At 39.5% G+C, this 11,564-nt stretch overlaps 1 protein-coding gene across 1 annotated transcript; it reads right to left on the bottom strand.

The window, feature by feature from the left end:
- Window positions 1-115: 115 nt before the first annotated feature.
- On the bottom strand, window positions 116-2,475 carry LOC108282891 (olfactory receptor 9I1). The gene has a single exon (XM_017498926.2). It carries the CDS (start codon window positions 2,473-2,475, stop codon window positions 1,531-1,533), a length of 945 nt encoding a protein of 314 aa, XP_017354415.1. The 3' UTR covers window positions 116-1,530.
- Window positions 2,476-11,564: the final 9,089 nt, after the last annotated feature.

Here is an 11,564-nt window from a genome sequence, read left to right as displayed (position 1 = left end):
GGGGTTTCACCGTGTTGACCAGGATGGTCTCGATCTCTTGACCTCGTGATCCACCCGCCTCGGCCTCCCACAGTGCTGGGATTACAGGCTTGAGCCACCGCGCCTGGCCTATTTTTCTTTTGTCAATGGCCATTAAACTCTAGCAAGGGTCCAGGGTTGACATCAGAAAGTGAAGGAAAGGGAAGAGAAGATATGAGAGCAATCTATATTGAACGCCTGATTAGTGTTGGCTATTTCTTATTCATCATTTTATTACAATATCCTCTTGAATTGGGAATTGTTATACTTGCTTTAGGTCTGCAAAATTAAATCATTTACCCAGACCTCATAATAAATCAGTGGTGGAATCAGGATTCAAATTCAAGTCTGACTCCATGCCTTGTCTGCTGCTGTATACTCTGAGTACTTACTCTTTGACTCATGAGGAAATACTTCCTTAATTGCAAAATGGGAATTTTACATTAAACCACGTTTTTTCCATTTGCAATAGAGTTACCAGAAGGCTCAAATAGAAACAAGCATGTACTAAAAAATTCTTTCAAAAGGCTTTGGACTTAGCAGTGAAGAAAACGTTCTGTTCTCAAGGGTTTTGCAGTCTGGTGCAGGAGTCATGATGACTTTCCCCTCTTACCAGATCTTCATTAGAAAGTATAATATGGGGTTCAGTTGTCTCTCTATTTATCTGTCTGTGCTCTGTGATTTGCTCTTCCTGGAAACTGGATACTTGGTGGGAGAGAACTGTTCATGAGACAGGCAATAGGGCGAGGAGGGGAAGAAATGCACCATGGCCTTCAGAAACAAGAGACCTTGAGGAGACATTCCCAAAGGTAATATGGTTCAATTCATCTTGAAGATACCAAAGTAACATGAAAGCAGGAACAACAAAACCAGTTAGGTGCCAACTGATAAGGAAATTTTTAAGCTCCATTGTTCCGGTCTGAGCAAGAAGGAAGACACTCTAAGGGGGTAAAATTCTGAAAAGAGAAGCTCATTTCTCAAACTTCCTTCCCTTGGCAGATTGGAGAGTGAGTTTTGCCTTACACGATACTCCCTGCTTAGTAAGGTGATCAGTCCTTCATATTAAAAGAAAAAAAAGACCAATTTGTACAATTCACAGAGCTCCCCAGATACAGTCTTTGACACAGAGGAAAAGGTGGGATTGGTGGGAGCAAAAACAAGAGGGAAATGATGGCAAGCCCAGGCCTGAATGCAGAGAGTACTGGGGTGGAATGAAATAAACTCAAGACTCCTGGGACCTGAGATTCTATAAGTTGTGACATTAGAGAATAGCAAGAGACTGCTGAGTGCTAAGGAATGGATTGAAAGTGGAAGAAGGGGATAGGAAGAAAGAACATGGAATTGCTGGAAACTAATTTCACCACAATTGTAGTTTTTCCTGTGTGCCTGGTGGTACCTACCTTCTATATGCTCTCTATTTGTGGGTATAAGTTGCATTTAATAATGGTGCCTATTAGGATATGTTGATATGGGAAGAAAGTGGACTAAAACAAGAACTCCTCTCACTCAGATCTACATACTCAGGGACACCTGGAGTCTCCTAGTGACCTTTCTGAAGGCGTCTTTTACATCCTTGTTTCTTAAGCTGTAGATCAGAGGGTTCAGCATGGGGATGATCACTGTGTAAAAGACAGATACGACCTTGTCTTCCTCCAGGGATTTGCCCGAGCCACTTCGCAGATACATGAAGATAAGGGTCCCAAAGAAAAGGGCCACAGCAGTGATGTGGGAGGCACACGTGGAGAAAGTCTTGACCCCGCCACCTGAAGACTTCACTTTCAAAATTGTCTTGAGGATGAGCAGATAGGAAATCAGGATGATCGAGGCATTGGCCAAAATCACAAAATTGCCAAAGAAGATGATGACAATCTCTATGTTTGCTGTGTCACTGCAGGCAAGCTTCAGCAGGGGTGGGAGGTCACAGAAGTAGAAGTTGATTTGATTGTCATCACAGAAGGAGAGGGTGAAGGTGCACGTGGTACGCAGGATGGCCCCTGACACCCCACAGACATAAGCTCCTACCACCAGGCTCCAGCAGAGTCTGGGACTCATGGCCACGGTATAGAGCAGTGGGTTGCGAATGGCAACACAGCGGTCATAGGCCATCACTGCCAGCAGGAAGCACTCTGTACCTGCACAGATGGTGAACAAAAAGAACTGGGCAGTGCAGCGGCCATAGGAGATGGCCATTTTGCCTGTGGCCAATGTGGCTAGGACCTGAGGGGTGATGACTGAGGTGTAACAGGCATCCAGCAGGGAGAGGTGGCTCAGGAAGAAGTACATTGGGGTGTGGAGTTTGACATCTACTTGGATTAAAATAATCATCCCCACATTCCCAAGAAGGGTGACTAGGTAGAAACTCATAAACACCAGGAAGAGGGGAATCTCCAATTTGGGGTGGTCTGTAAAGCCCACGAGAATGAATTCAGTTACTGTGGTGAGATTATTCTTGGCCATGGAGACAATGTGGACCGTTGGTCTGAGGATGAGAATGAAATAAAAAGAATTTCAGAATTGAAGGACAGAGTCTTTCCCTCTGTAGTAGACGTTTTGATTTATAATTCTGGGCTTATTTTTAGAGCTTATTTTTAAGCAATTCTGAAACTGGCTGATTTTCCTTGGACATCTCTTGCATTTTATGGAACTGAGCCTTAAGCTGGTATTTCTGATTCAAATTAATTCGAGTTTACATTTGGAAATTTCTGTGAAGATAAGAGGCACACAGTTCTCAGGTTTGGAAGAGACCTAGACAGCATCTGCTCGAATCCCATCTGGGGCTGGAGTCTCACTTACCACATGCCCACCACACGGTCACTCAGTTGCCATATGAGCTTCCATCTGCGAACAATTCCACCTGTTGATTCTCTTTGTGGACCTGGGCTCTCTCCTTCTGTACCTTTCACACACTAGTCTTGGTTTTACCCCTTCTAGACACTCACAGCAATTTTAATCACTTCTCCTTATGAAAGCCTTTCACAATTTGAAAGCTTACGTCTTCAACATATTGCATTCTAAAGTTGTTTGGTTGTTTATACACGAGGATTATAAATAATATGTTCAAACTCGTGGGCTCACTACCTTTATATGACCTTGGGTAAGTTACCTAACATCTTTGTGCCTCAATTCATTATTCATAACAGAAATATGCCTATGTCATAGGGCTCTTTTAATTTTTTTAAGGAAGAGCACATAGATTTATTATCTTTGTTTTGAATTTGAATATAACTTTATTTTTTATTTTGATAGGTTTTTGAAAAACAGATGATATTTGATTACATGAGTGAGTTCTTTAGAGGTAATTTGTGAGATTTGGGTACATCCATCACCTGAGCAGTATACGCTGAACTCAATTTGTAGACTTTTAAGTATTAAATAAGTTAATACCTGTAACTGATGTAGATCAGTGCCCGGCACATAGAGCTAAATAATGTTGGCTGTTTTTGTCGTTACTATTATCATCAATTTTAGATAGTAGCTATTGATTTTCTGTTCTGAAACAGAATCCATTTACCCCACATAAACTTTGTTACTATTGCGATCTTTGAGCAATATATTTGTATCTTTAGTTCAATACTATATATAAGTTATGTTTTTCACTAATTGACTAAGTTTGACTCTCACTAAGTAAGATGAAGAAATTATTCCCTTGTTCTTTCCTCTCTCCTCCCTTCTATCCCATTAACAAAAAAATCAGTCTTTTATCCCAGTCATATGGCAATGCTTGCTAATTTAAGTCTTCTCTATATTTTGATGATGGGTTGATTCTACTATCAGTAGATTGTGTTTCTCTATTATGATTATGTGCATGCCATACACAAAAAGACTACATATTGTGACTGGATACACAGAAGAGGAGATGTCGCTAAACTCCTGCTTCTAGGAGAAGCTTTCAAACATCAAGTCAAATGAGTGCTCCTTTCTTTTGCTCTACCAAACTGCTTAAAATAATTATGTTTAGTTTGCTTTATATTTGAGTCATGGAAATTTTTCATTTCCTAAGATTTCCTCTTGCCATGTGATACAGAGCTGAGTCACCTCATATACTGCATAATACCATGTTCCAAGTCCATTTAGGATACTCATTAAAATGCCTAAAAGCTTCCTGGGGGCCTTTGCATGGAAGCCCAGGTCCCCATCTCTCTATTTTTTTTTCTGAAGGTATCTCTACACTCCCAGGATATTCCACATACAACACCTTATGGAAATCTGTCAACAATCCTACTGGAGAGGTGACATTAATCTTGTTTGTGGTTGAGAAATGGAGATTAGAGACATGAAACTATCTGTTGACCCACATTGTAGAGGAGCCAGGATCCAGACCCAAGATCCTAATTCCATTATCCTACACTGCTCCCCTTGAACCATTTACCTGACCTCCCTAATCTCACACCCCGAATTCCCTCAGGTTGGAATCGTCAATTCAGAGTTCTTGAATCTAGAACTATGTTTGATAAAGTGATGAATATAAAACTTAGATTGTTAGGAAACTTTTCCATGTAGCACAACTAGGAATTTTCTTTGCTATGGCAACATGGACATCGCTATTTTTGATAAAATCCATAGCAATAAGAATGCATTATAATGCCTTTTTCTACTTCCTTTCATACATTTTATATCCATAAATGTCTGTGATTGCCTCCACACCCCTGTGAAGTGGGCACGATTGATACTGTCATTATTTTGGCATTGAGAAAACTGACAGAGAGGTTTATGACTTGCCCAAAAGTCAAATAATTAGTTATTTGCAGACTTGGGGATAACAGGCAGGTCCTCTGGCTTCCATGGGATCCCTCTTTTGCTTCCCTTTCACCTAAGGTTTAATTCCACTGGGACCTGCCAGGAAGAGGTTTTGAACTTGTGATGAGTCCCCGCCTACAGAATCATTGTGATTGCTTTATTCACTACATGGGTAGAGAGAGACAAGCAGCCCACACTGTCATGAAAGGGCTCATTGTAGCTGTTCTTGGGTCTGGAGCTTATTTCAGCTCTAATCAGGGTCCTAGAGGGAGAGAGACATTGACAGATCAAGTCAAGCATGTTGAAGGGCTATTCTGTCCACCTTGCTCCAGCAGCAGGGGCTGGGGACGAGTCAGCTTCTTTGGAAGGCCTTCATGGTATGGTTTAAGCTCTATGGTTGTCACCTCTATGACAGCTGCTCACTAGCTGAGTAACCCTCAAAAGTTTATTTTCCCTTCAACTTGGGCTTCACTTTCTCTTCTACAAAATGGTAGAGCTAGATTATATGACCACTAAATCTTTTGTTTCTCACAATCCATGATTTATATGTCTAGCTATATAGGCTCATTAGCTACTAAATACTGAGTATATAAAGCAATGCAGGCACTAATTCAAGTAATTTATAGTTACTTAAATATAATATTATGGGATCTTGGGTAAAAAATTAAATGACCCTTACTCCTCAGTTCCTGATAAACCATCATCATTGGTCAGGGCAAGGGTCTTTTTCATTTTATTTTATTTTATGATTTTTGATAGTCCTGTCCCATCCCTACTCCTTCCCCTGCTTCTCTTAAGTGTGCACTCTAGTGTATTCAAATATATATCCTTCCTTGTTTCTTCTTTTCATATGTATTTAGAAATATATGTATGTTAAAAATGTAGTGGCTGTGGCATGTTTTAAAATTTGTGTGCATGATATTGTGACATAAATCCCATTTTTTTAAGCATACACTATATTTTCATTATTTGTTTATGAATTTTGGTAAATTTAGTTTGTTTGTTTCTGATTTTGTTATGGTCTTCCTTGGTATGCTTATAACATATTTTATTTATTGATTCCACTAGAGACTGTGAGTGCTTCACATATATTATTTAATCCTGAAAACAGCCCTTTAAGCAGACATTAGGATCTTATTTTTACCAATGAGGACTTTAAATCTCTGAGAGATTACTTTGTCTAAAATTACCTCCTGGTGAAAGTAGAAGCAGAAGAGTTAGTTGGTGGGAAATCCTCTGCTTTTAACTAGAAATTTGTTTTGTTGTCTCCCTACATCTTTCTTATATCTTTATAATCTATGGAACCAAAGAAATCTCCCTGCAGTTAATCAGGTCTTTTTTAACTTTCAAATCCTGAGATAACTTGGTTATTTCAACACCTTTCTCAGCATCTAATTCTGAAATTGTTATAGTCCATCTTATGTCTAGCTATGGCTATTTCCTGATTAGAGACAATCGTTCAAGGCTCCTGACCAGAGATTAGGTGGCAGATTGTTGGGGTGCAGATGCAATCACACTGAGTTTGTGGTACATGAATGTGAGGCCTGTTTTATACATTAGCTTTAGTCTTTCCTGCAGCCCTCCAAATAGCTACAGCTATTTTATGGATGAACAAAGTGGAATTCAGAGAGGTTAAGAGAGTTGTCCAACTTGTTATACACCTGGGAAGGAACAGAACAGATATTTGAACCTAGGACTTTCTAACTCCAAATTCTATATTCTTTCCATCATATCATGCTCTCTTCTTAGGGGAAGAGAAAGACCCTTTCTTAAGACCCAAGCCCCAAACTTTTAAAATCAAAGTGCCTCTCTGAAACCATTAGGCAAATACTCAACTTCTATGGGAGTAAATTATAAAGATTGATTTTGGGGTACTTTGTGGACCATGTTTTTTCTTCTTTTACTTTCTTTATAACTTGAGAGAGACTTAGTTGGATCATGTCCTTCTCAATATGCTCTTGGAAAATGGCTCAACCACTTGGAACCTCAATTTTTTCAATAATAAAATGACAACATAATAACAATTTTTGAAAACTTAGAATGATTTTTATCTATTATGATAGAGTTTGCTTATTTTCCAGAAAGGCAATTTTCAAAATATTTCCCAGAGGGAAAAATTTTAGGACCAGACTGGTGACACCCAGTTTTGTGTGATCTTGTTTAAGAAGGAGATTGGGGTAACATCAGCTTGGGTAAGTTCCAGAGTAGAGAGACAGACAAGTGACTCTCTGAACCCAGGGCAGTTTACAAAAGGGAAAGCAATGGTTTATGGCCAGTGATCCTTTTAAGAAAGATGAGGAACACTATGGATTGATATTATTACCTGCAATATATTTAAATTATGATATGTGACATAGAATATATGACCTTATGTGACCTCTGGATGGCATAGGGAAAGTTTCCTCTGATTCAGGAGGAACTCTTTACAGAAGAGATGGTCCCTAACCCTCGTACTTTCTTTCACTTAGAACCTTCTCCAAACTCTTCTTCATTTTGCCTCCAAAGATTGAGCTCCTTGGGAGAGTGAAGGAGCTCGACCAAGTTAACGTTTCTTACCTTACTGAAATCACTGTCTCAAAATATTGTTGTTAAATTAACATTTACCAAGCTCAAGTCAGGTAGATGCTAAGCACTTTAAAGGTTTGTATTTCCTTTCAACCTGACAATGACATTATGAGAGAGAAACATTTATCTTTATTTTACAGATGAGGAAATGAAGGCTTAGAGACATTGTTTTGCTTGAGGTTTCACAGCTAGAAAGAAAATATATTTAGATTCTAACCCTGGTTCTCTGACCCTGGAGTTGGAGTGTTGAACCAATATGCTGTGCTGCTTCTCTTAATCCTGGCAGCCATTTACTGAACATCTTCTCTGTGCTGATCAAGATATTATGCATTGTGCACACATTAGCTCATATAATTCATACAGTGATCCTATGAAAAAGGTATTGTTTTGTCCTGGAGGAGACTAAGACTCTGAATAGTTAAGTAACTTGTCCAAGGTCATATGACTAGTCAATGAAAAAGCCCAGAGTCTAATCCAGCTCTATCTCTATCTTGTTCCAAAGCCAGAGTCTTAGCACATATGATTAATTCTACTCCAGCATAGTTACAAAAAGTGTAGTCGTTTGCAGGAAAGCCTCTTGTCTAAGCTCTGCAGTCTGATACCACACCTCCCACATGAAACTATTTATATTTTCTAAAATTTACCTAGTGACACAAAAGCCCAAAGAGATTAAAGCTGTAGGTTTCCCGTCCCCCAAAACGGATCCATTCTTACTTGTATATTTCACATAATAGCTGAAATCTGAGTCTGGTCATGGTCTTATCAGATGACAAGTTCTGATGACAAAGGCAAGATTCTCTGCCCAGCTTCACTTTCCCTAGTTTGCATGGACCTTACTTCAGAGCCAAGGTAATAATTAAGTCTTAATTACCTGGTGGAATAATTCAGTTGGATTCATCTTGGGCTTGCAGTCAGACTAATCTAAGGTTGTTTAAGCATTTTGTAGAAAGCAGCTAAGATTGCTCAAATAGATGTATGTACCTGACTGACTTTAGGTTTTCTTACTAAGCAAACCAGGGGGATATTTAAATTGTCTTTGGGGATATTTTATGGGAAGGATGAGGTGATCTCGGTGGTTTTCCTTGAAGCATGAATCAGCACCTGGGACAGCCCGTGGGGCCCCAGAGAAAAGCCAGCCCAATCAGGGAGAAGCAGAAGCTCATTATCTCTGCTTCTGTACACTTCTGAGAGGATAAAAACAAATCTAATGGGAGCTCATAACAACTCTTAAGTCTTGTTAGTCTCAAAGCTCATCTCCAGACTCTGCTGGGAATGAACTTGGTTTTTCTTTGCCACTTGCTCCCCATTCCCAAAGTTACTCAGTGGTAATGTCAGGACTGGAACTCAGATCTTAGGACTCCTGGTGATGTTTTCTTTACAATGCACTCACCCTTAGTCCTGATGTCAAGTCCCATATCAGGGGCTGAAACCTGGCTGGATTGTCTGCTAATTTCAAGGAAGAGCGATTATTGGCTCAGAAGGGTATGAGTCTGTGGTGGTCTAAACATACTTCTTTCACGTCTACACTAAGGAGCTTGTCAGCTCACCTTCCTTAAAGATCTATTTCCAGGGTTTCTATGGTCAACTTTCTTCAACCATGCCAGCTCTTGTCTCTTCCCTGGTCTCTGAAACCCACGATCTCTTTGTTAGATCCACATAATTTGCAACTGAATTCCACTTGTCTTACATTGTCCATAGTTATTCTTTAGTAAATAGTCCCATCTCCTCTGCTGGACTGTGGGTTCTTGGAGAACCTATCTTTCTTCCTACTAATAACTTGAGTCCTGATTCAGTAGAACCGCTCTGTATCCTGTAAGCTTTCATCTGCTGATTATTGTAGGATCAGAGCTCTTCCAGCAGAAGAAATCTCAAAGAGGCCATGTGCTCCATTTGCTTCTAAGTAACATGGCTGGGATAAAACCCTTTGAAAATCAGCAAGCATTCAGCCTAACAAGGGTGGTTTTTGTAATTGCAGATGCAGATGATGCAAGAATATATTACAAAGGATGGTGGAAGCCACAGATTGGGACTCCTGGCAGTTAGCATAGGAAATCCTAACTTCCAATGGATTTTTGGGTAATATTTATTACCATTGCCTATAATTAAATATCTATTGAATAACTGTGTGGTAAGAGTATGTGTAGTGTATTCAGATGCTTCCTGGATTGGTATAGAAGGTAGAATGGTAATTGGGACAGGGTGGAGGAATATGCCAGTAATAAGACTATTCCATCCAACATACCTTGGGGAACTTGTAGAATGGGGTAACTATATAGTAGATATTACTTTCCCTCCTTTTGACACATTGGGAGATCTAGAGTGCTTCGATGTATAACGCAATCATTACTATTGTTTTCATCAATAGTGTTCTTATTGTTATTGTTAAGCATCACGCCAGAGTCTCGCTCTGTTGCCCAGGCTGGAGTGCAGCGGTGCGATCTCGGCTCACTGCAACCTCCGCCTCCCAGGTTCAAGCGATTTGTTCACCTCTGCCTCCCTAGTAGCTTGGACTACAGACACACACCACCATGCCCAGCTCATTTCTGTAGAGATGGGGTTTCACCATGTTGACTAGGCTGGTCTTGAACTCCTGACCTCAAGTGATTCGCCCACCTTGGCCTCCCAAAGTGCTGGGATTACAGGCATGAGCCACCACGCCGGGCCTCGTGCCAGAACTTCTGTTTGGACTTTTGGGAAGAGATGCCTCTTAGGTTAGCTTCCTTAAAAAAAGACCTGAGACAGAATTTTGGGCAAGTGCTTTGCTGAGGGAGTGCTTGAAAGAGAACCTGTAAATAAGTGAATAAAACAGGAAATAGCTAAGCAAAAATGTAGTTTCAGCTGGAGTCTAGCTTTGGCCTGATTCTTAGGGGTCTCTGGGATGTGAATTATGTCACGGGCCTAGTTCTGCCTCCAGACAAGGGATTTGACTTTTTGCAGCCCACACCAACCATCCATTGACTGTGGGCTGCCTCCAAGTGGTGTGACTTCCCAAGCATTCTGGGAGAAGTGGATCCCTTAGCTAATGGCAGTTCTCCAGAGAAGAAGAGCTGTGAGCGGTTAGCAGCCAATACTCATAGCAGCTGCAGGTGGGTGTACTGATCTGTTAACTGGGATACTTAAAGATGCTCTTTTTTCTCTGATGGACTTCTGAGTATTTATATCTGGGGTTTCTGATGCCACTAAATGAGTGAAAATAGCCCATAGAGAAGTTAAGAGAGGGAGAAAGGAAGACTAAAGTCTGATGATGTTTGGCCTTCTGCAAAACCCCAAAGTCCAAGACTGAAGCCTGAGGATATTTGAATTTCTGAAGCAAGTCTTGCCTGGAGCCATCCAGATAAAGTGTTTTTGGTTACATAGACAGATTTTATTTTTTAATTTTCAAGTCAATTTTATTTGTCTTTCTACCATCTAAATTGGAAAAATTTTTGACACCAATGCTGAAATATTCATGGGTTTATATGTTTATATAGACGCTGGAATATCTGGAAGAATGTACACCAAACTGCCAAAATGAGTATCATTAGATATTATGAAAAGGGTGTCATTTTCGTAATCTTTGTGTAAGGATTTGTTAGAAAAATATATCATTAGAAAGAAAATGTTTCGATATTTATAGAATAGTAGGGGTAAATGGGGTGAAAACAGCCAAGAAAAACTAAAAAAATAAGAATAGTTGGGAGAGAGCAATTAACTTGCCTGATATAAAAGCTTACTATAAAGCTTTAATAATTAAAACAGTGTTTTTCAGATGCAAGAATTGGTAGATACATCAATAGGACAAATTGCAAAGCTCAGAAACAAATCCAAGTATCCAAGAGAAGCTGGTATACAATAAAGGTGGTATTTTGCATTAGTGGAGAAAGACACATTTATTAAATCAATAATATTGAAATGATTGTTACCTATTTGAGAAGTTTGAACTGTATCTCACAGCTTATATCAAAACAAATGTCAGATCTATCACATGTTGTAAAGAAAATATGAGTGAATCTTTGTGACTTTGTTGTCACTCAGAATGGGAGATGTACTTAACATTAAAAGACATTTGTGGAAGTGCCCATCAACAGATGAATGGTAAAGAAAATATGGAAATGTGCTTTTAAAACCTAAAAATACAGAAAGATACCATTAAGGTATATGTATGTGTCTACATAAAATGTTAAAAATTCCATATGTCAAAACATCACATAAAAATAAAAAAGGCAAATATAATACTAAATTTTATGTGTCTATAAAAATGTTAA

The sequence above is a fragment of the Cebus imitator genome, unplaced genomic scaffold, assembly GCF_001604975.1.
Source record: "Cebus imitator isolate Cc_AM_T3 unplaced genomic scaffold, Cebus_imitator-1.0 Scaffold253, whole genome shotgun sequence".
In the NCBI taxonomy this organism is placed as follows: Eukaryota; Metazoa; Chordata; class Mammalia; order Primates; family Cebidae; genus Cebus; species Cebus imitator.
Note: the sequence above shows the minus strand (reverse complement) of the source record. Positions and strands in the feature narration are given on the sequence as shown.

Bases quoted from the DNA above. Each gene is read 5' to 3' on its own strand.
- LOC108282891 (XM_017498926.2), bottom strand. From the start codon at position 2,475: ATGGCCAAGAATAATCTCACCACAGTAACTGAATTCATTCTCGTGGGC.